The 22,862-nt window shown below is 41.7% G+C and overlaps 2 protein-coding genes across 9 annotated transcripts in view; both read right to left on the reverse strand.

The window, feature by feature from the left end:
- Window positions 1-469: 469 nt before the first annotated feature.
- Window positions 470-5,708, reverse strand: LOC110506692 (SIN3-HDAC complex-associated factor). 2 transcript variants are annotated; one of them, XM_036964404.2, is made up of 6 exons: window positions 5,536-5,708; window positions 4,176-4,320; window positions 3,694-3,793; window positions 3,469-3,583; window positions 3,121-3,265; window positions 470-2,975 (listed from the first exon to the last, which is right to left on the reverse strand). In XM_036964404.2, exons 2-6 carry the CDS (start codon window positions 4,301-4,303, stop codon window positions 2,783-2,785), a joined length of 681 nt encoding a protein of 226 aa, XP_036820299.1. In that variant the 5' UTR covers window positions 4,304-4,320; window positions 5,536-5,708; the 3' UTR covers window positions 470-2,782. The 2 variants fall into 2 exon arrangements, with proteins under 2 accessions (XP_036820299.1, XP_036820300.1); XM_036964405.2 differs by lacking the exon at window positions 5,536-5,708 and adding an exon at window positions 5,271-5,420.
- A 351-nt stretch (window positions 5,709-6,059) lies between these two features.
- The window catches only part of LOC110506693 (DENN domain-containing protein 5A), a 49,530-nt gene continuing 32,727 nt past the window's right edge, over window positions 6,060-22,862 (reverse strand). For 5 of the 7 annotated variants that reach the window (XM_021586500.3, XM_021586499.3, XM_090222592.1 and 2 more), the window contains 9 exons: window positions 11,597-11,725; window positions 10,962-11,083; window positions 10,467-10,612; window positions 10,240-10,358; window positions 9,942-10,123; window positions 9,490-9,572; window positions 9,134-9,257; window positions 8,846-9,014; window positions 6,060-7,644 (listed from right to left, as the gene is read on the reverse strand). In XM_021586500.3, coding sequence (XP_021442175.2) covers window positions 7,461-7,644; window positions 8,846-9,014; window positions 9,134-9,257; window positions 9,490-9,572; window positions 9,942-10,123; window positions 10,240-10,358; window positions 10,467-10,612; window positions 10,962-11,083; window positions 11,597-11,725 — 1,258 coding nt within the window. In that variant the 3' untranslated portion in view covers window positions 6,060-7,460. Of the gene's footprint in view, window positions 7,645-8,845; window positions 9,015-9,133; window positions 9,258-9,489; window positions 9,573-9,941; window positions 10,124-10,239; window positions 10,359-10,466; window positions 10,613-10,961; window positions 11,084-11,596; window positions 11,726-16,270; window positions 16,523-22,862 lie in introns of those variants that run through there. The other 2 variants (XM_090222590.1, XM_036964403.2) reach the window with 1 other exon arrangement.

The raw sequence follows: 22,862 nt of genomic DNA on the forward strand, positions 1-22,862 counted from the left end.
CCGCCTAGGTTAGCATGACGTGAATACGGCTTTATATTGAAGAAGCCTTCATGCGAACTACTTCATGCGCCTTTGAGTGTTCAACATCAGGGGCATAATGGAATATTTAGCGCCTTACTCGCTTAATATTCGATTATCCAAATGAAAATGAGAGCTTTGGGCAAGACATTCTATGGCCTACCTGTGATCATTGATTCTGCGCACTGCTCCCCTGTGTGAGGCGCTAGGCGTAAGGTGGGTTGGCATTTGTCAGATATGTCACTGCCTAAAAGTATGGGGGACGAAATTAAAATACTGTAGTTGAGCTATTATACTCAACTAGTGAAAAAGGCGGCCAAGGGCAACTCATAAAATGCATTATTCATTGCTTTAATTTAACCAACCCTCTCTCCAATCTACGATGATTAAACAACGTGTTACGGTTTGAGTACCATCTAGCGGTTGAAATGAGATCACGCAGGCTCAAAAATGATATTTTATGTTTTATTACAAGACAGAACTAATGCAGTTGTGGAGATACAGAATAACAATATAGACAAAACCAAAACAAAATCGAAAGAAGTGCACAAAATGAAAATTACTTGAAGGTCCTAACGGTTCAATTTACAGCATCAGTTTTACAAATGGATTTGAAATAAATAAATATTAAATGACATTACAGATTGAATTTCATGATGTAAAAGGCATGTTCGTTCTTATAAGGCACACAAATGATCAAATGTGCCATGCAAACACCAATAAAATAGTCATTTCCCTATATACAAAAACAGTTTAGAATTTCCATCTTGATAAAAGGAAGCATCAGCTCTCCTTTTAATGACACTATTTAAGAATCAGAGAAAGATTTAACACTCAACTAACCTGCTACACAAAAGTAACTGTTTTGAAAACCAAGGTTATACAGTATATTGACACAAACCATTCTACTGATTTAGTTCAGTTATAGCAAATAAATAACTTTGCACAACAGGATACCCTGTCTACTAGCCAGGTGCCAGATCGGTTTGTGCTCTTGCAAACTCCACTGATATCAGTGTTAAGCTATATAATGTTTGGCATGACAATGAGTAACAAGAAGTTGGCATGACAGAACAGACAGACTGGCACTCAGGCTACCGGTCTGCATGTCTGACAACAAACTAATAATAATTCACGCCACTTACTGCAAAACTGTGCATTATTTAAGAGGTACACACCTGATTGGTTTGACTCGACCACTGACCAGAAATGTATAGAAAACGAACCAGAAACGTATGTTGTCGCTTGAGGCAAAGCCACATTATAATTATGAAATATCGATTTAAAACAATGAAACGCAGGAAAAACAATTTTGCTACGAGGCGGAGATGGACTTACAAATGTTGCTCCTTTAACATTTTGGTAATTTCTCACATTCAAAATGTCTGCATAGTCTACGCTTTGATTTGCTTCTGTAAAATATAAAATACACGTTCAATAACAGAATAACAAGATGCCAACAAACACAGAACATTAATAATGTAAGTATTGCTTTAGCCTTCAACTCATAGGACAAAGATATGGGTGGTATTCAGCAGGCACAAACTGTGTTACTGCCGGAAGTTGTCCAACACCACACTGCTAATTTTCATAATTGGTTGCTAAAGCTTTGCTGCATTGTGCCTTACCAAACACAACCCCCTGAAGTGTTGTGACAAACTTGGGGATTAGGCTAGCCACTTATTGACCAATGAATAAGTTACAAGTGATGCCATAAAAGAATGCCTCAATCTAAATAGTTCCACATCTGTACACATTTAGTGGTTTAAAAAGATGCATTGTAATTTAAAATAGTTCTCATAGCCAAAACACTCTCAAGTGTATATACAAGAACACTTCAACATATGATTATAAAAATGTGCATTTTCAGCTCATGGAAGACTACAAATAAATAATTGCTGGTTTTCATTCCAAGACAAAGATGAGTTCTGCATGCTTGGTCGAACTCAATCTATCGTGATTCACTTGCATGAAATTGCTGGAAAAGCAATAGATACGCGCATGGTACGGAGTGTTAACACATCTGACAACATACAATACTACTCAGTGCTTGCCAAACCATGCATGTGTGGGAAAGTGTGATAACACATGCATGTATACATTTAAAAGGCCATTCATAATGTATAAATTCACTGAAGACCCCTAAATACTCTTAACCCATAACCCTTTATATATTAAGATGCTATAAATTGAATTAAATCTGCTTGAGTGTCAGGGGAAAACAAGTATAAGACTTAAAATGTCAATTCCATCAATGCAAATAAGCTGGTTTTAGAAATCTAGCTGGTGGAGTCTTGCATATCAGCACAAGAATACTTAATTGCCAATTAGACAGCTGTAAAAATAAAAAAACAAGTCTGGATGCTGGCAAAAATAACATAATATATACAAATCCTGGTAACCGTAACACAGAAAATACGCTTTAAATGTTGCAAACCAAATTAAATCAGACCTGAATAGTGTGCCCTTCAAGGCCAAATAGAATTCTGCCTCATCCTATAAATAGTACAACTAATGCATTTATAAAAACATTTTTTTTGGTTCTTTTTAGTTTTCTAAAAAAAAAAGAAAGACAAGAAAATGAATTATATGTTAAAAAAAATTACAAATACACATATCAAAGCAAAAATAGGAAAATCATTTAGCCATCTAAATGCACAGTGAACTAATAGGGAATGGTTGGGGGGGGGGGGGGGGAAATAGTCTGCCACTGGAGACAACTTGTAGGGTGTCATGGTCACCCCAAGAGGGTGCTCAAGAGCCATCACCAGTCCTCTTTCAGGGCCTCTGGTAGCGGGAGAGGCGGGGGGTGAATGGCGGGAAGGGGAAGGTGCGTGTCCTGTATGGGAATCAACGTCTCCTGCTTCTTGGAGCTGCAGCAGGGCTTGAAGAGACGCGGGTCAATCATCACCTCACCAAAACGCCCTTTGTACACAATCCCACAGCACACCTTTTGTCTACAGGGAAGAGGATGAAGTATCCATTCAATAATTTGTCCAAAAAGCAAATCATTTCTGCAGAATTGTCCCAGATAAATTACAGTACTAAATGAAATTGAGATTTTCCAGACAGACTTCAATTTCATATACTTCATTGAGATACCTTTTCCAGTAAGAACGGTCCAGGAAGGAAAAGACAGAAGGAGTGGGGCGCCTCTGTTTGGACTCAATGTCTGAGCCGTCATCTGACTCATAGCTGGGGGACTGGGATGGAGACATGCTGGAGGTCGTGCTGTGGGCATCCGAGTCTGAAAGGACAAACAGGACCATTTGTGGCGGCATTCTCTCATGGTAAATGTTTGAGGCAACATCTGCATGTCTACCTGGATCCTCCAAGTAGGGCCTAGTGACTAAAGTGAAACAAAGACTTACGCAGTATAACTCAGTGGTTTAAAAATGTTGAAGGTGTAGATAATATTCTATAATTTTGTTGATTTAACAAGTGACCTACTTTGTCTTTTGAATTTGTGAAGCCTCTTCAGTTTGCTTTTCTTCTTCCCATCACTGTTCTTCGTCTTCTTGGGTTTGGTTAGCTTGAAGCCAGGCCCAGCTCTTGCATCCACAACCTAATGTCATATACCAGTAATACATGTCAATCACTCAACTTCCACACAGCATCAATTACATGAAAAATCAGTGAATCCTCATTGAACTAAAATAACAAGTTGGTGCATACATGGTTCCAGTTCTTCTTAGAGCCTTTTGGCAGTTTTTTCCATCTTTTTACTAACAGCACACAGGCATTGCAGATGTCTCCCACACGATCCTCTGACAACCTTGATAAATAATCAAGAAATGAAAACAAAAACACCAAGCAAATCAGTAAACATCTTTAAATAACAGACAGAACCTTAACTTATATATGAAATCATATTCTGAAGCACTGCAAAGTTAACATTGTTTTGCTGTCTGAAGAACAATGATCTAAATCAGTCCTAGACCAGTTACTAATATCTTCCCAATTCAATCTATTGACCATCACTTGTTTAACCTTGTATGGCATACAATCACTGGGACAAAAACAGGTGCAAACTCTGCATTAACATGAATTAGAATATACAACACATAAATAAAAGTGTGTAGTGTTTAATACTCCATAAAAAAAAATAAGAATTTGATGAATGCAATGTTATCATGTCATTAAGACTTAAAGCATACCCAAAACATAGCCTGAAGGTTTCTTCATATCTGCTGCTGTCAGTAAAGCGTGAACTGGAGGACTTGGTCTTGCAAATGCAACATCCTTCATGGCTGCGATATATCTTAGACTTGTGAAAACCAAACATGATGATCAATGGGAACCCTACAGAGAAATAACAAATAGATTACCAAAGGATGCCATCCATTGAATGCAGAATAGTAATAGCACTAACGTCACTGCTGTAATGCTTTCCCCTGGTGGAAAGGGGCGGGTCACTACATGTGGTCAAAACATTGAGTTAGTTCCATTTAGAAGCCGTATTCTACAATTTTAGCTACCCATGATAGCTTGTACGAAGTTCTCATATTTATTGACGATTACCCTATTTTAACTACACAAAATTTGCTATACGAAGTACACAAAAAAAAAACATTTCCTTTCTGCATTTAGATACGCCTTTTATCAATCCTGCAAGCTATTATACCGATTAATGACAATCACTTAGCCAACGTCCCCGTTATTATGCACACACAATTAACGTTATAGGCAACGACTCCCATCTCGCTTTTTTGTTTCCTGACTGGAGGAGACTATTTTTAAACAAAGCTCGCGGGACAGGAACCAAATGATGAAATTGGTTGAATGTTTTTTGAGCACAGACTCACACAACTAAATCTAGCCAACTTTTGCAAGCTAGCTATTCCATTTAGTAGATTACAATACACCAACGGTACATTGCCACTTGCAAGCGATCCACTAAAATAGAATGGCAGCATCTGGCAACCGCTAGTAATGACGCCATCGTTAGCTAACTTGGCTACTACAAATTATCGACAAATTACAACAGTAGGTCATTGGTAATAAATGAACTGTGCTTTTCGTGCTGCAATTTGGATCGTTTCTGTGTTTGGAACGGATATGTTGTCGGGAAAGTGATTCTCAGTTACTTGGGGAATCCGAAACAAAAAGCGGGGAAGGAAAACTCCTTCCAGCGAAGAAACAAAAAGCGGACGAACAGTCATTAAAAAAAATGCGGCACAAAAAAAGTGAATTGAGCAACACTGGCTTGTCTTATAATTTCAAATGAAATTGTTGTAAGATTTAACACGCACAATAATTTATATCGTTTCCTTCCCTTTAAATTCAAACATTCGCCCGCTGAGAGCGCCAAATAGCAATCTGACTATTGTTGTTAGCTAGCCTGCTAACGTTAGCTAGCTACCACGCCACGCTCCATATCCATGCTCTCCCATTGTTACAATGACCCCCGTGCAGATATAGTTAGCACGCGACAGACTAAAATTAAATGTAAGCGCAGTAAAACATTAGCATTCACGTTAATTTCTAAACGTAAAGGGTAAATAACAGTAGACTTACCGAACAAAAACTTTAAATCTTCGTTGTCTTTTTACACACTGCGCATGCCTTACTACTACTACTACTGCATACAGCTGGGTATTCGAATGACATTAGCATAAAAAAAGATGATAATAAAGCGAAACACCATATTAGGAGTGTAACGTGTCCGTTTGAACAGAAGTAGTTCACCCAATTGGAGAGCACTATACATGGTATTTAACAATATGGGATTCTGGTTGTAGTAGTGAATATGGAAATGATTTCCGTCTAATCCTGTGTATTCAACACCTCACTAGACTCCATGTCCCAGCAAGCATCGTATCAGCAACGTATGAATGGACAAGAAAAACAAGTATTTGAAATGGCGCGAATGAGTTTGTTTACATTTTAAAACTAGCATTTGTTGTTGTTATCAGTGTTTGATTTCTCTGCTTGGTAAAGTTCAATAACCATCAATAACCATACAACAATTTATAGTGACACCATTCCAGTCAGTTATAATCCTTCAATAAAAATACAATAAACATATCCATATCCATTACTGCATTTCTGTAATTTTATTCTTTATTTAATTTTTTACACTGTACACATTTCCTCACTTAGTAAACACTACATTATACGGCTATGTCAAATGTACAACAGTATTGAAAAACAAAAATATATCTCCCAAGATGCTCATGTCGATTGTACATGGAATAGTACAACCAACTCAATCCAGACATTGGCACAGGAAAGACATCGGCACAGGAAAGACATCCTTCACACCTACTTCTATCAAACTGCTATTGTTATTCATCATCCTATGCTGCACAGTAAGAAAAATGGAGGAGGTCCAATGATTCTCATCTAGATCTTGGGTTGATTTTTTTGTGTGATGTGGATTATATTGCATAGCAGAAACGCCAACAGTTCAGATGAGAATCGTTTGTTCTATTTTGAATCTGGCCTTTTATAGCAACCATATGTACCACACATTATTAATTTAACTGGCAATTAGCTCATACAATTTTCACTACTGAACAGACATGATGTTGTAAACCTGCCAGGAATGGGCAGAACAGGTGAAGATTAATGAGAAGTTGTTGGAAAGAAGGATGCACTGGTTAGAGGTATTTACACAAAGGCTGTCATTTTATAAATTACTCACTTTCTACCAAGCCATGGTTATGATGAGTACTGTACTGTTGAAGAGTTGTGTGTCAAGTGTGAAGCACTGACATGGCCGTATAGTGATACTTCTCCAACTGAATACATATTGTGCATCATTAGCATACGCTACATTATCTTATTCAGGAGCCTCTTCTTAGGCCAAGTTATCCATATAAAATAGTTGCATCCTACGGTACTTCCAGGGGGATTGATCCAAACTTACACACTGTCATATTGATGTAGGTGAATCAGTTTCCCACCCTACACAAACATCTATACCATGTCATATTCATACTTATAAAGCATACTTCTACATCATTTGCTTCAAGCTCTGCATTATGACAGTTAGAATTAGAACAGAGCAAGCAACTTGACATACATATCAAAATAATACTGTTCTTCTCCGAAAATATATTAACAGTTTTTGTTCCTTGATTTCCTTTTTAGAATATAGCCATTGTCAGCAGTTCACAATAACAATGAAAATATTTAGCTTTCAATAAAGTAGTATACAACAGGTGGGTTATCTTCTTCAACAAAGTGAAAGTCATGGATCGTAATAGAAAACATATTCTTAACGTCTAACAGCAACATTATTAAGGATAAAAATAACAACACATTTTGAAAGGCTCATTACACTTAATATATGGCAAATGTAACAGTAGCTTTAATATAAGCCAGAAATCATCCCTTAATTGTTCAAGTCTCTTTCTACATAAAAAGGTTCAATTGTTCTTTAGTGGTCCCTAACAGTCTTCCTTAGTCAGGTCCAATTGGTGCGAACGAAGGAGGGCCTAGATACCGATCCCTTTGACAAGTGAAGCTTCTAGGGTAATGTTGAACTCCTGCAAAGTCTGTAGCACTCTGATCAGAGAATTTACCAATGAGCGGTCCTTTATCAGTGCTGTGTCTTCGTACATTTGCACTGTGATTGGACAGTCTGCGAGGAGAGCGATCCAGTGGTGTAACAAATGGTCCCTAGGAAGAGCAGAGAGAAACAGGAAGTTTACCAGATTGACTTCAGGGACCTTTTTTTAGTAAATCCTCATACCTGCTAAAAGACAGGATAGGAAGGGCTCAAGCTTGGTTATGACTGAGGCATTATTTATGTTGCCTTTAGGCATGTCTGGTCTCGCTATGTGCCACTTAAAAAGATTTTTGACAAAGAACAAAGAGAAGATATTTCATTAAAGTGGCAGATGCATTTGAGCTACCAAGCCCTGTTCTGCCACAAAGGGTTGAGAGAGAAAGAGGAAGTCTGAGGTGTCATAATTAGTAGGATATATATACTGTATGTTTTGAACTAGTGTGTGGAAGCTTAAAGTGGGATTATAAACTGGGTGGTTCAAGCTCTGAATGCTGATTGGCTGACAGCAGTGGTATATCAGACCGTATACAACGGGTATGACGGAACATTTCTTTTTACTGCTCTAATTACGTCGGTAACCAGTTTATAATAGCAATAAGGCACCTTGGGAGTTTGTGGTATATCGCCAATATACCATGGCTAAGAGGTGTATCCTGAGTGGCAAAGCCGTCTAAGGCACTGCATCTCAGTGCAAGAGGTGTCACTATAGTCCCTGGTTCAAATCCAGGCTGTATCAACTCTGGCTGTGATTGGGAGTCCTATAGGGCAGTGTGCAATTAGCTCAGTGTCGTCTGGGGTAGGCCATAAGAGGCCAATAAGAGTTTGTTCTTAACTGACTTAGTTAAATAAATGTTAAATAAAATATCTGGGCACTCTGCTTTGCGATGTGCATAAAAACAGCCCTTAGCTGTGGTATATTGGCCACAGCTAAGGGCTGTGCTTAACTATAAAAAATAGATGTACACAACCTCCCAAAAGGATAGGCAGACACACAGTGTGAGGGAGAATAACTGAAACAGGAGGCGGGGAAGTTCACTGTTATAAGCTAACGTTTAGTTTTTTAATGAATTTAAACAAAATCCCCCAAATTCCCGGAAAGTTTCCGACACTTCGCAACCCTAGCTGCTATTAGAGAGATAATGAAACACCTCTCTTTCAGTTGAATTGAAGATGTCTTGTAAAACATCTCAAACAATCTAATTTGCCCTTTTGACCAGGACATTTAGTGCTGTACAATGAATTCCCATTCAAATGTTCCTGATGATAGCTGTTGTTCTGAGAGTGTTTGTGAGGCTACAGAGGAGATATTACCTGGCACCCAGACACACCAGCATCTGGAACTTCCCATCCTTGCCTATGTTCCTAGATGTGTTGTTGATGGCCCGCATGAATTGGCAGAAGTGGCATACTCTGGTTTGCCAGTTCTCATCTGGAGTCACCTCCCTCTGCTCAGCACTCTCAAAGTACACTTGTGACTTTTCTATAAGGAGAAATCACAGACAAAAGACATTGATAAGAGAAACCTCATCCATTAGCATGGCACGGACGATACTGTATACTGTATATTTAGGTGTAATGGTAGTGTTTTGGAGGCTTTACCTAAGAAGTCCCAGATGAAGACATTCTTAAAGAGGCGTGGGGATTTGAAGCCATGCTGGAACACCTGATCTAAAGCCCAGACTAGACCATACTCCCCACACAACAGAAGGGTCAGACTGCCCCTCTATAGAAAAACAGACAGGGAAAGAAAAAGAGTGACTAATGTTGTCTCTTTTCAAAGTACCCTGGTCCAACACATCAGTTGTGTCCATATGAAAGTGTTCATTTGGAACACATGTGAGTGAAACTATGATCAGTGTTGCCTGCAGTGTACAGACAGTGTACAGGTTGAGGACCCACTGTCTCCTTCACTGTGATGAATAATAGACAATGTGGTGGGGGGTTGTGTCTCTCACCTCCTTCTCTGGCTTGTGGAAGTGCTTCACTATCCCATTGATGGCCTCTCCCACTCCCTCTTGGATCTGACCAGTGTTCAACTCTGGATGATGGGAAAGAGTAAGAAAAAATCAGTCCATGCCAGCAGACACAAGACCCTCAAAAGTTATATAAAGGCATGGACACACCGGTAGCGTTTGCCAGCCGAGAGTACTTAGCACCTCTTAACAGTGTGCCGGCCATAATTTGCAAACCGAGGGCAAAACGATTCTACATGTAGAATCGCGCTGATTTTTTTTCAGTCAAACATCCACCAGAGACCAGAGAGAGGGTGGTCCCTAAAACACACCACGGTGAAAAAACTGCAGACAAACGGGAGATCAACATTTGGTGCTGTGTGTGTAGTCCCTTGGTGAAGATTATTGGTTATTATTGATGACGATTTTTGCAGTGTATTTGAATGGTCACTCACTTGGTTTGCTGTTTGGTGAGATGGTGACGAACCTCCTCATCATCCCAGGGGACTGCTGCATGGGGGGCGTACGACACATTCTGTCCTCGTTCTCTGAGTTTGGTGTCACTAGCTCTCCCACCAGGACCCTCTCCAGACTGCCATCGTCCACCCCCTTCCCCAGCCACCGGCCACACGGGAACCTACGCACACACACAACAATATAACAGTTAGCCAAAGCTTCAACAGGGTCTTTCTTGTGAATAAATGCTACTGAAATCTCTAGCATAAGGCAGCTGCTACCAAATATTTCACTCACTTGTAAGCATGACCTGTGATCTCATTCCGGACCATAACATACTCCACAAGCCACTTGGCGTAAAGACCTGAGTTATCATGGCCCATCTGCACTGTGGTCAGCTTGCCCAGGTTCTGGCACTGCGATAGCGGTGGAGAAGGCAAAGGGCAAAAGTCATGTTAAGGTGAATATATATTGATATTATTATCAAAATACCAGAAATATTCAATCTTGAGGGGAGCACCAACCTCAAAGGTGATCTCCTGAGTGTGCTTGGGGATCTGGAGAACCCCAGTCTCAGCCAGCTCCCCAGACACACACACCCAGGGGTTGGCTGTGAACATGGAGCCTCCTAGTTTCTTACTGGGAATCACCAGCACATGGTATGGGATCACTGTGGGACAGAGAAGAGAGGGAAACCTGAAATCACTCAGTCAAGTACAATATGGTAGCAGGTAGCCTAGTGGTTCGAGCATTGGGCCAGAAATCAAAAGGTTGCTAGATCAAATCCCTGAGCTGACAAGGTAAAAATCTGTTGTTCTGCCCCTGAATAAGGCAGTTAACCCACTGTTCCTAGGTTGTCATTATGAATACGAATTTGTTCTTAACTGACTTGCCTAGTTAAATAAAATGGTCACAAGAGCTACCTCTGTCTTCAATATATTTCTCAGTAAGCATCTCAAATTCAGGAAATTGGTTTAGCCAGGAAATAAGTCTTATTACTCTAATTTGCTGGCACTCACTGATGGTTGTGAAGACATTGGTGAAACAGAAGTAGTCCACAGCGTTGAAGGAGAGGAGGTGGTACAGGAACTGCTCTTTCTCATCGTCACAGCGCAGAAAAGCATAACGCTTGTATAGTTTCCTGCAAAAGAAACAAAAAAATTCACCAAAACAAATCAGTTTAGCATTTCATATGATGTAATGATTATAGATTGAACAATAACAGTCTGAAGCCTAAAAGGCTGAATCAGAAGCTGATGAATGTGTTTTCCTTGATAAACAACTGGAGAACGGTAATGGAATGGTCACAATGCAATACCTCCATAATAAATCATGAACGTGACCCACTTCACCACCATCTCATCAATTATTTAAAAAAACATTGTAAATGTTTAATAGGTGATTGTACTATGACGTTTGGATCTGTCAAAAGAGCTCATGTATTATACATGCATAGTTTTCAGACATCAGGTTGATTCATGTGTGTGAGACTGAGTGGGACATTCCAATAAAAACTAGTGAGGATTTATGAGACTGACTTAAAGGGAATGGGGTATTATCCCAATTACTGAAGCAGAGGCTCTTACAAACAGTACACATGTTGTGTTTAGCTTGATATGCCAGTTGTATACTAGGTCCTTGTTGTTTTGCTCACTTTGTAAGTTCATGGTCAGACAGCAGCTTTTTGAGGTGCCTGGACAGCAGCTTCTTCTCCATGGAGAGCCTCACCCAGGCCCTGGCCTTGCCCACGTCTGTCTTGATCTCCCCAATGTTCTGGATGTGTCTACCGAGGATATAGTACACAGCACAGAGGTCAGAGAAGAAAAAAAACACACAAATGCACACATATACAAACAGTCATCCTTTCAGAGATGGTCTATAATGTTGTAGCATGTTTTGCATCCTTTGGCCAAGGTGAACACAAACCACAAATCTAATATATGATAAGATGCAAGAGAAGTGACAGTCCCTCTGAACAAGGTGATAGACCTCTGCTGTATGTTGTTTTCACCACTGTTCTAGATTCCAGAGCATGCAGGGCTGAGAGGGGGTAGCCAGCCCAGCCAGGAAGAAGCCTTGGCCAGCCCCAGACTCCCTAGTGTTTAAGCCAGCCTCCTGTCATCGCTCCCAGCCACTATCATGCCCTCCGTGTCCAGACACATTCCCTTCCACTCCACCTCTGCCAGTAAGAACTGCACTGTCTGTGCTATAAGTGCTCCCCATGCACCCCCCCTCTCTCATCCCTCCTTTCCCTCCCCCTCTTCCCTTACTCTCACGAATTAACCCAATTTCCTCCACTCCACTCTGTTCCCCATGGCAACAGAGCAAAATATCAACATTCACAATGAAGATTGTTATTGCATGAATGGTATAGTAAGACAAACAATGGTTATCTGCAATCTGCAGACTAACTACAGGAATCCACCTCCCGTAGAAGAGGAATTAGATAAATGTCAAATAATAAAGAGCACAGCAAGGTAAATATGAAATGTTGATATGTAGAATGAAGCTACCTGGTCAACATTTATTGTCCATTTAAAGTACAGATACCCAAATATAATATATTTATCAATTAAAATGTGCTTGTATATCAATGTGACAACGCACAAATGAAAAAGCACCAATGGAAAATTCTGGATCCTTGGAAAGAAGACATGACATGTTTGTCTGTGCAGACGTGTGATCAGAGTAGACTTCTACAACAGACTACAGCACAGCCATGGGTAGGCAGTCATTGTAAATAAGAATTTGTTCTTAACTGACTTGCCTAGTGAAATAAAAAAAATACAATAAAATAAACAGCTACCTGAGTCAGACCACCCTCTCCCTGGCTTGGTCTGCAGGGGGTCTGCAGGGGAATCAGGCTGGAAGTAACATGCTGTCACACAGATCAGCCCAGCTCTCTTTACCACCTCCTTCACACCACACCAGGAATGATGTCCTGTATGACTCAACACCACTGGCTGTGGTGCACCGTAGACATGACAGTGGTCTGACTGCCTTAACACACAACGCATCCCATAAACTATCGCCAACTTCAGGATTCCTCTCAGCCTGGCTGAGCACTACTGTCTGAAAGTGTCTGCTAAATGAACTACTGTGGATAAAAGTGTCTGCTTAATGAACTAGTGTGGTTAAAAGTGTCTGCTATAAATTAAATACTGGGATGAAAGTGTCTGCTAAATGAACTAGTGTGGTTAAAAGTGTCTGCTATAAATTAAATACTGGGATGAAAGTGTCTGCTAAATGAACTAGTGTGGTTAAAAGTGTCTGCTATAAATTAAATACTGGGATGAAAGTGTCTGCTAAATGAACTAGTGTGGTTAAAAGTGTCTGCTAAATGAACTAGTGTGGTACTGTTTCAGAACAGAGACCCACCTGTTTTGAGCCCCACCTGTAGTCCAACGCTCTAACCACCAGGCTACCTGTCTCCCCAAATAACACATATGGAATCATGTAGTAACCAAAGAAGTGTTAAACAAATCAAAATGTATTTTAGATTTTAGATTCTTCAAAGTAGCCACCCTTTGCCTTAATGAAAGCTTTGGACACTCTTGGCATTCTCTCAACCAGTTTCACCTGGAATGCTTTTTAAACAGTCCTGAAGGAGTTCACACATATGCTGAGCACTTGTTGGCTGCTTTTCCTTCACTCTGCGGTCCAACTCATACCAAACCATCTCAACTGGGTTGAGGTCAGGTGATTATGGAGGCCAGGTCATCTGATGCAGCACTTGGTCAAATAGCCCTTACAAATCAAATCAAATCTTATTGGTCACATACACATGGTTAGCAGATGTTAATGCGAGTTTAGAGAAATGCTTGTGCTTCTAATTCCGACCATGCAGTAATATCTAACAAGTAATCTAACAATTTCACAACAACTACCTTATACACACACAACTGTAAAGGAATGAATAAGAATATGTACATATAAATACATGGATGAGCGATGGCCGTGCGGCATGTAGGGTACGCAAACATTATATAAAGTGACATTGTTTAAAGTGACCAGTGATACATTTATTACATCCCATTTTTAATTATTAAAGTGGCTAGAGATTTGAGTTAGTATTTGGCAGCAGCCACTCAATGTTAGTGATGGCTGTTTAACAGTCTGATGGCCTTTAGATAGAAGCTGTTTTTCAGTCTCTCGGTCCCAGCTTTGATGCACCTGTACTGACCTCGCCTTCTGGATGATAGCAGGGTGAACAGGCAGTGGATCGGGTGGTTGTTGCCCTTGATGATCTTTTTGGCCTGTGACATCGGGTGGTGTAGGTGTCCTGGAGGGCAGGTAGTTTGCCCCCGGTGATGCGTTGTGCAGACCTCACTACCCTCTGGAGAGCCTTAAGGTTGTGGGCGGAGCAGTTGCCGTACCAGGCGGTGATACAGCCCGACAGGATGCTCTCTATTGTGCATCTGTAAAAGTTTGTGAGTGTTTTTGGTGACAAGCCAAATTTCTCCAGTCTCCTGAGGTTGAAGAGGCACTATTGTGCCTTCTACACCACTCTGTCTGTGTGGGTGGACCATTTCAGTTTGTCCGTGATGTGTACGCAGAGGAACTTAAAACTTTCCATATTCTCCAATACTGTCCTATCGATGTGGATAGGGGGGTGCTCCCTCTGCTGTTTCCTGAAGTCCATGATCATCTCCTTTGTTTTGTTGACGTTGAGTGTGAGGTTATTTTCCTGACACCACACTCCAAGGACCCTCACCTCCTCCCTGTAGCCCGTCTCATCGTTATTGGTTATCAAGCCTACCACTGTACCACTGTACCACTGTCTGCAAACTTGATGATTGAGTTGGAGGCATGCATGGCCACACAGTCATGGGTGAACAGTTTGTACAGGAGAGGGCTGAGAACGCACTCTTGTGGGGCCCCCGTGTTGAGGATCAGCAGGGTGGAGATGTTGTTTCCTACCCTCACCACCTGGGGGAGGCCCGTCAGAAAGTTCAAGACCCAGGGTTTCGAGCTTAATGACAAGTTTGGAGGGTACTATGGTGTTAAATGCTAGGGCAGTGTGCAGTGTGATTGTGATTGTGTCGTTTGTAGACCTATTGGGGCAGTAAGCAAATTGGAGTGGGTCTAGGGTGTCAGGTAGGGTGGAGGTGATATAATCCTTGACTAGTCTCTCAAAGCACTTCATGATAGTCGTTTAGCTCAGTTACCTTAGCTTTCTTGGGAACAGGAACAATGGTGGCCCTCTTGAAGCATGTGGGAACAGCAGACTGGGATAGGGATTGATAGAATATGTCCGTAAACACACCAGCCAGCTGGTCTGCGCATGCTCTGAGGACGCGGCTAGGGATGCCGTCTGGGCCTGCAGCCTTGCGAGGGTTAACACGTTTAAATGTTTTACTCACGTTGGCCGTGGTGAAGGAGAATCCGCAGGTTTTGGTAGCGGGCCATGTCAGTGGCACTGTATTGTCCTCAAAGCGAGTAAAGAAGTTGTTTAATTTGACTGGGAGCAAGACATCGGTGTCCGCGACAGGGCTGGTTTTCTTTTTGTAATCCGTGATTGACTATAAACCATGCCACATACGTCTCGTGTCTGAGCCGTTGAACTGTGACTCTACTTTGTCTCTATACTGACACTTAGCTTGTTTGAGGGAAAAGCTACACTGTTTGTATTCAGTCATGTTTCCGGTCACCCTGCCATGATTAAAAGCAGTGGTAAGCGCTTTCAGTTTTGCGCGAATGTTGCCATCAATCCACGGGTTCTGGTTGGGGAAGGTTTTAACAGTCATCGTGGGTACAACATCACCGATGCACTTGCTAATAAACTCGCTCACCAAATCAGCGTATACATCAATGTTGTTGTCTGAGGCTATCCGGAACATATCCCAGTTCACGTGATCGATGCAATCTTGAAGAGTGGAATCCGATTGGTCGGACCAGCGTTGAACAGACCTGAGCACGGGCATTTCCTGTTTTAGTGTTTGTCTATAGGCTGGAAGCAACAAAATGGGTTCGTGGTCAGATTTGCCGAAAGGAGAGCGAGGGAGGGCTTTATATGCGTTGCGGAAGTTAGAGTAGCAATGATCCAGAATGCTGCCAGCCCGGATTGCGCATTCGATATGCTGATAAAATTTAGGGAGTCTTGTTTTCAGATTAGCTTTGTTAAAGTCCCCAGCTACAATAAATGTAGCCTCATGACATATGGCGCCGACAGAGATGGTCGCCTCGCTTCGCATTCTTAGGAAACTATGCAGTATTTAGTTTGTTTTATGTATTATTTATGTATTATTTCTTACATTGTTACCCCATGAAATCTTAATCTTATTACATACAGCCAGGAAGAACTATTGGAAGAGCAACGTCAACTTACCAACATTATGACCAGGAATACGACTTTCCCGAAGCGGATTCTCTGTTTGGACCACCACCCAGGACAATGGATCAGATCCCAGTAGGCGACCCAAAACAACGGCGCCGCAGAGGGGCAGACGGAGCGGTCTTCTGGTCAGGCTCCGTAGATAGGCACATCGCTCACCGCTCCCAAGTATACTACTCGCCAATGTCCAGTCTCTTGACAACAAGGTAGACAAATCATCGCGGAGGTGTGTTTTGGGTCATTGTGCTGTTGAAAAACAAATAATAGTCCCCCTAAGCGCAAACCAGATGGGATGGCGTAACGCTGCAGAATTATGTGGTAGCCATGCTGGTTAAGTGTGCCTTGAATTCTAAATAAATCACAGACAATGTCACCAGCAAAGCACCCCCACACCATCACACCTCCTCCTCCATGCTTCCCGGTGGGAACCACACATGCGGAGACCGTCCGCTCACCTACTCTGCATCTCACAAACACACGCCGATTGGAACCAAAAATCACAAAGGACAGATTTCCACCAGTCTAATGTCCATTGCTCTTGTTTCTTGGCCTAAGCAAGTCTCCTCTTCTTATTGGTGTCCTTTAGTAGTGGTTTCTTTGCAGCAATTTGATTCACTCCGTCTCCTCTGAACAGTTGATGTTAAGATGTGTCTGTTACTTGAACTCTGTGAAGCATTTTTTTGTGCTGCAATTTCTGAGGCTGTTATCTCTAATGAACTTATCTTCTGCAGCAGAGGTAACTCTAGGTCTTCCTTTCTTGTGGCGGTCCTCATGAGAGCCAGTTTCATCATAGCGCTTGATGGTTTTTGCGACTGCATTTGAAGAATCTTTCAAAGTTCTTGAAATGTTCCAGATTGACTGACCTTCATGTCTTAAAGTAATGATGGACTGTCATTTCTCTTTGCTTATTTGAGCTGTTCTTGCCATAATATGGAATTGGTCTTTTACCAAATAGGGCTATTGTCTGAGGGCTATGCCAAGAGTGTAGTAACTGTTTTGGTTACTACATGATTCCATATGTGATATTTCATAGTTTTGATGTCTTCACTATTATTCTACACTGTCGAAAATTGTAAAAATAAAGAAAAACCCTTGGACTTTTGACAGGTCCTGTATATATACACTGCTCAAAAACATAAAGGGAACACTAAAATAACACATCCTAGATCTGAATGAATTAAATATTTTTATTAAATACTTTTTTCTTTACATAGTTTAATGTGCTGACAACAAAATCACACAAAAATGAACAATGGAAATCAAAATTATCAACCCATGGAGGTCTGGTCTGAAAACCACACCACAGGCTGATCCAACTTTGATGTAATGTCCTTAAATCAAGTCTAAATGAGGCTCAGTAGTGTGTGTGGCCTCCACTTGCCTGTATGACCTCCCTACAACGCATGGGCATGCTCCTGATGAGGTGGCGGATGGTCTCCTGAGGGATCTCCTCCTAGAACGGGACTAAAGCATCCGCCAACTCCTGGACAGTCTGTGGTGCAACGTGGCGTTGGTGGATGGAGCGAGACATGATGTCCCAGATGTGCTCAATTGGATTCAGGTCTGGGTAACGGGCGGGCCAGTCCATAGCATCAATGCCTTCCTCTTGCAGGAACTGCTGACACACTCCAGCCACATAAGGTCTAGCATTGTCTTGCATTAGGAGGAACCCAGGGCCAACCGCACCAGCATATGGTCTCACAAGGGGTCTGAGGATCTCATCTCGGTACCTAATGGCAGTCAGGCTACCTCTGGCGAGCACATGGAGGGCTGTGCGGCCCCCCAAAGAAATGCCACCCCACACCATGACTGACCCACCGCCAAACCGGTCATGCTGGAGGATGTTGCAGGCAGCAGAACATTCTCCACGGCGTCTCCAGACTCTGTCACGTCTGTCACATGTGCTCAGTGTGAACCTGCTTTCATCTGTGAAGAGCACAGGGTGCCAGTGGAAAATTTGTCAATCTTGGTGTTCTCTGGCAAATGGCAAAAGTCCTGCACGGTGTTGGGCTGTAAGCACAACCCCCACCTGTGGATGTCGGGCCCTCATACCACCCTCATGGAGTCATGTTTCTGACCGTTTGAGCAGACACATGCACATTTGTGGCCTGCTGGAGGTCATTTTGCAGGGCTCTGACAGTGCTCCTCCTTGCACAAAGGCGGAGGTAGCGGTCCTGCTTCTGGGTTGTTGCCCTCCTACGGCCTCCTCCACGTCTCCTGGTGTACTGGCCTGTCTCCTGGTAGCGCCTCCATGCTCTGGACACTACGCTGACAGACACAGCAAACCTTCTTGCCACAGCTCGCATTGATGTGCCCTCCTGGATGAGCTGCACTACCTGAGCCACTTGTGTGGGTTGTAGACTCCGTCTCATGCGACCACTAGAGTGAAAGCACCGCCAGCATTCAAAAGTGACCAAAACATCAGCCAGGAAGCATAGGAACTGAGAAGTGGTCTGTAGTCACCAGCTGCAGAACCACTCCGTTATTGGGGGTGTCTTGCTAATTGCCTATAATTTCCACCTGTTGTCTATTCCATTTGCACAACAGCATGTGAAATGTATTGTCAATCAGTGTTGCTTCCTAAGTGGGCAGTTTGATTTCACAGAAGTGTGATTGACTTGGAGTTACATTGTGTTGTTTAAGTGTTCCCTTTATTTTTTTGAGCAGTTTATACAGTGCCTTGCGAAAGTATTCGGCCCCCTTGAACTTTGCGACCTTTTGCCGCATTTCAGGCTTCAAACATAAAGATATAAAACTGTATTTTTTTGTAAAGAATCAACAACAAGTGGGACACAATCATGAAGTGGAATGACATTTATTTGATATTTCAAACTTTTTTAACAAATTCAAAAACTGAAAAATTGGGCGTGCAAAATTATTCAGCCCCTTTACTTTCAGTGCAGCAAACTCTCTCCAGAAGTTCAGTGAGGATCTCTGAATGATCCAATGTTGACCTAAATGACTAATGATGATAAATACAATCCACCTGTGTGTAATCAAGTCTCCGTATAAATGCACCTGCACTGTGATAGTCTCAGAGGTCCGTTAAAAGCGCAGAGAGCATCATGAAGAACAAGGAACACACCAGGCAGGTCCGAGATACTGTTGTGAAGAAGTTTAAAGCCGGATTTGGATACAAAAATATTTCCCAAGCTTTAAACATCCCAAGGAGCACTGTGCAAGCGATAATATTGAAATGGAAGGAGTATCAGACCACTGCAAATCTACCAAGACCTGGCCGTCCCTCTAAACTTTCAGCTCATACAAGGAGAAGACTGATCAGAGCAGCCAAGAGGCCCATGATCACTCTGGATGAACTGCAGAGATCTACAGCTGAGGTGGGAGACTCTGTCCATAGGACAACAATCAGTCGTATACTGCACAAATCTGGCCTTTATGGAAGAGTGGCAAGAAAGCCATTTCTTAAAGATATCCATAAAAAATGTTGTTTAAAGTTTGCCACAAGCCACCTGGGAGACACACCAAACGTGGAAGAAGGTGCTCTGGTCAGATGAAACCAAAATGGAACTTTTTGGCAACAATGCAAAACGTTATGTTTGGCGTAAAAGCAACACAGCTGAACACACCATCCCCACTGTCAAACATGGTGGTGGCAGCATCATGGTTTGGGCCTGCTTTTCTTCAGCAGGGACAGGGAAGATGGTTAAAATTGATGGGAAGATGGATGGAGCCAAATACAGGACCATTCTGGAAGAAAACCTGATGGAGTCTGCAAAAGACCTGAGACTGGGACAGAGATTTGTCTTCCAACAAGACAATGATCCAAAACATAAAGCAAAATCTACAATGGAATGGTTCAAAAATAAACATATCCAGGTGTTAGAATGGCCAAGTCAAAGTCCAGACCTGAATCCAATCGAGAATCTGTGGAAAGAACTGAAAACTGCTGTTCACAAATGCTCTCCATCCAACCTCACTGAGCTCAAGCTGTTTTGCAAGGAGGAATGGGAAAAAAATTTCAGTCTCTCGATGTGCAAAACTGATAGAGACATACCCCAAGCGACTTACAGCTGTAATCGCAGCAAAAGGTGGCGCTACAAAGTATTAACTTAAGGGGGCTGAATAATTTTGCACGCCCAATTTTTCCGTTTTTGATTTGTTAAAAAAGTTTGAAATATCCAATAAATGTCGTTCCACTTCATGATTGTGTCCCACTTGTTGTTGATTCTTCACAAAAAAATACAGTTTTCTATCTTTATGTTTGAAGCCTGAAATGTGGCAAAAGGTCGCAAAGTTCAAGGGGGCCGAATACTTTCGCAAGGCACTGTATATACTGTATATATATATATATATAATTGTTTTATTGTTGTTGTTTCCTGTTTTGCATGTTATTTTGGCATTAATACGTGTAACATATCAGTTTGCAAACAATGTAAAAAACTAAATCATTGAGTTAATAAAGCTTCATACAAACATGGTCTCTTTTTTTGCTTTCTTGAGTAAGGCATCTCCAAAATGCAGGTGTTTCAGTCTAGCTCAGTGCTTTCTGTGGTGGTGGTGGTGGGGCAGCCAGTGAAAAATACGGAGCATAGGGTTGGTAATATTCTCTAGTTGTGCCGTGATTGGCTCCGTGTTCTGTCACTCATGGGGACACTGTGTCACTGCAAAATCTACGGGGAGAGCTCGAAAATTCAAGCTACATTAGAAGTGCCCATCCAAGAAGGCTCAAGTTCATTGGCCACAGATAAAATGACTTCTACTGTAGCTTTGAATGGACTGATCATGTCAACATCATACTTTCAAAATCTTAGATAGGAAGCTAGACAAGCAGTCATCATCATGAATCACGTCGACAATCTACTGGCAAATCCTTTTCAATCCTTGTCATATGAAGAGAAATTATAGATAAAATGTAGTGGTGCTCATCGGCCATTGGACATAAACATTACACGACAAGTTGGAAATCGCAAATTCAACAATGAATTGTTTGGAAGGAATCAGTGGCTAACTGCAAGCGCTGCAAAACAATCACTAGCCTGCTATTCAGTGGAGTGTGTGTGTGATATGTCTGGGCTTCAGGGTCTCTTTTCCAAGCTTAAAAATATAAACATTCATGCTGTCAATCCAGCATGATTTCTGCCGCGTTCAAAACAACTGGAAACTAGGAACAAGGACATCTCAGACTTCAGTATATTCAAGACAACTGGGAAATCTGAAATAAATGAGCTCCGACTGTGAAAATACGTTTTGATTGGTTATCCAACTTGGAATTCCAAGTCGGGAACTCTGGCTTCTTTTTAGAGCTTCGACCTGAAGATCACTGATGTCAACCTTGTTTTTGATTCAACCTTGTTTTTTCACCCCGAGTTCCCAGTTGTCTTGAAAGTACCATAAATCACGAGAATACAGACTTTAATGACAAAGTTTGATGACAAAATTTGCCTACAGGGACCGCCGCACCACCTTCCTGTTCAAGCGAACACAGCACATCAAGGTCAGTCCAAAAATGTATTGTATGCTGCTGCATAAATTATGTAATATGTCAGGAAGATATGTATACTGTTGCTGAGAAAGTAACACTAAGTGTATGTTGTTTAGTAAGCTGTTAGTAGCCCATGTGCCTTACCCTAAAAATTTGGTCCCTTTCCCCCTCATACTTTAGCCTACTGTTCTGACTTGGTGGTTGTACACTTTCTTGGGCGCCCTGAAGCCTTCTTCACAGCAATTGAACCTGCTCTCCTTGAAGTTCTTGATGATCTGATAAATGGTTGTTTTAGGTGCAATCTTACTGGCAGCAATATCCTTGCCTGTGAAGCCCTTTTTGTGCAAAGCAATGATGACGGCACGTGTTTCCTTGCAGGTAACCATGGTTGACAGAGGAAGAACAATGATTAAAAAGCACCACCCTCCTTTTGAAGCTTCCAGTCTGTTATTCAAACTCAATCAGCATGACAGAGTGATCTCCAGCCTTGTCCTCGTCAACACTCACACCTGTGTTAACGAGAGAATCACTGACATGATGTCAGCTGGTCCTTTTGTGGCAGGGCTGAAATGCAGTGGAAATGTTTTTGCCGATTCAGTTCATTTGCATGGCAAAGAGGGACTTTGCAATTAATTGCAATTCATCTGATCACTCTTCCTAACATTCTGGAGTATATGCAAATTGCCATCATACAAACTGAGGCAGCAGACTTTGTGAAAATGAATATTTGTGTCATTCTCAAAACTTTTGGCCACGACTGTATATGCTGTACAGTGTGTGTGTGTGTGTGTATATATAATTAAAATAATCATAGCTGGTAATCAAGTGTTTATGCCTGCTGCAAAGCTTGAGATGCATGGCTATGAGGCTGATGTCCATATTTTTCCACTACATATGGTCTTGAATCATTGATAATATTCTGTTTAGACTGAAAGTGCTTTTTGTCAGTGAGCCACAAGATGGCAGTGAAAACACTTTGAAATCATTGCATTCTGAGGAATGACCAATCAATCATTATCTCACCTTGATTCAAAATGGTTATTTTCAAACTACGTAGAGGTACGAAGGCATACATTTGAACCACTTCTGCCGCTACAGAAGGGACAATCAACACAGACAGAATAGTATAGTATCACTCGGAAC

Source organism: Oncorhynchus mykiss, chromosome 26 (assembly GCF_057628025.1).
Source record: "Oncorhynchus mykiss isolate SJ-2025 chromosome 26, ASM5762802v1, whole genome shotgun sequence".
In the NCBI taxonomy this organism is placed as follows: Eukaryota; Metazoa; Chordata; class Actinopteri; order Salmoniformes; family Salmonidae; genus Oncorhynchus; species Oncorhynchus mykiss.

Coding starts and splice junctions, on each gene's coding strand:
- LOC110506692 (XM_036964404.2), bottom strand. CDS start 4,303: ATGTTTGGTTTTCACAAGTCTAAGATATATCGCAGCCATGAAGGATGT. Junction 3,794..4,175: donor ACCTTCAGGCTATGTTTTGG/GTATGCTTTAAG, acceptor TTATTTATCAAG/GTTGTCAGAGGATCGTGTGG. Junction 3,584..3,693: donor CTAAGAAGAACTGGAACCAT/GTATGCACCAAC, acceptor ATATGACATTAG/GTTGTGGATGCAAGAGCTGG.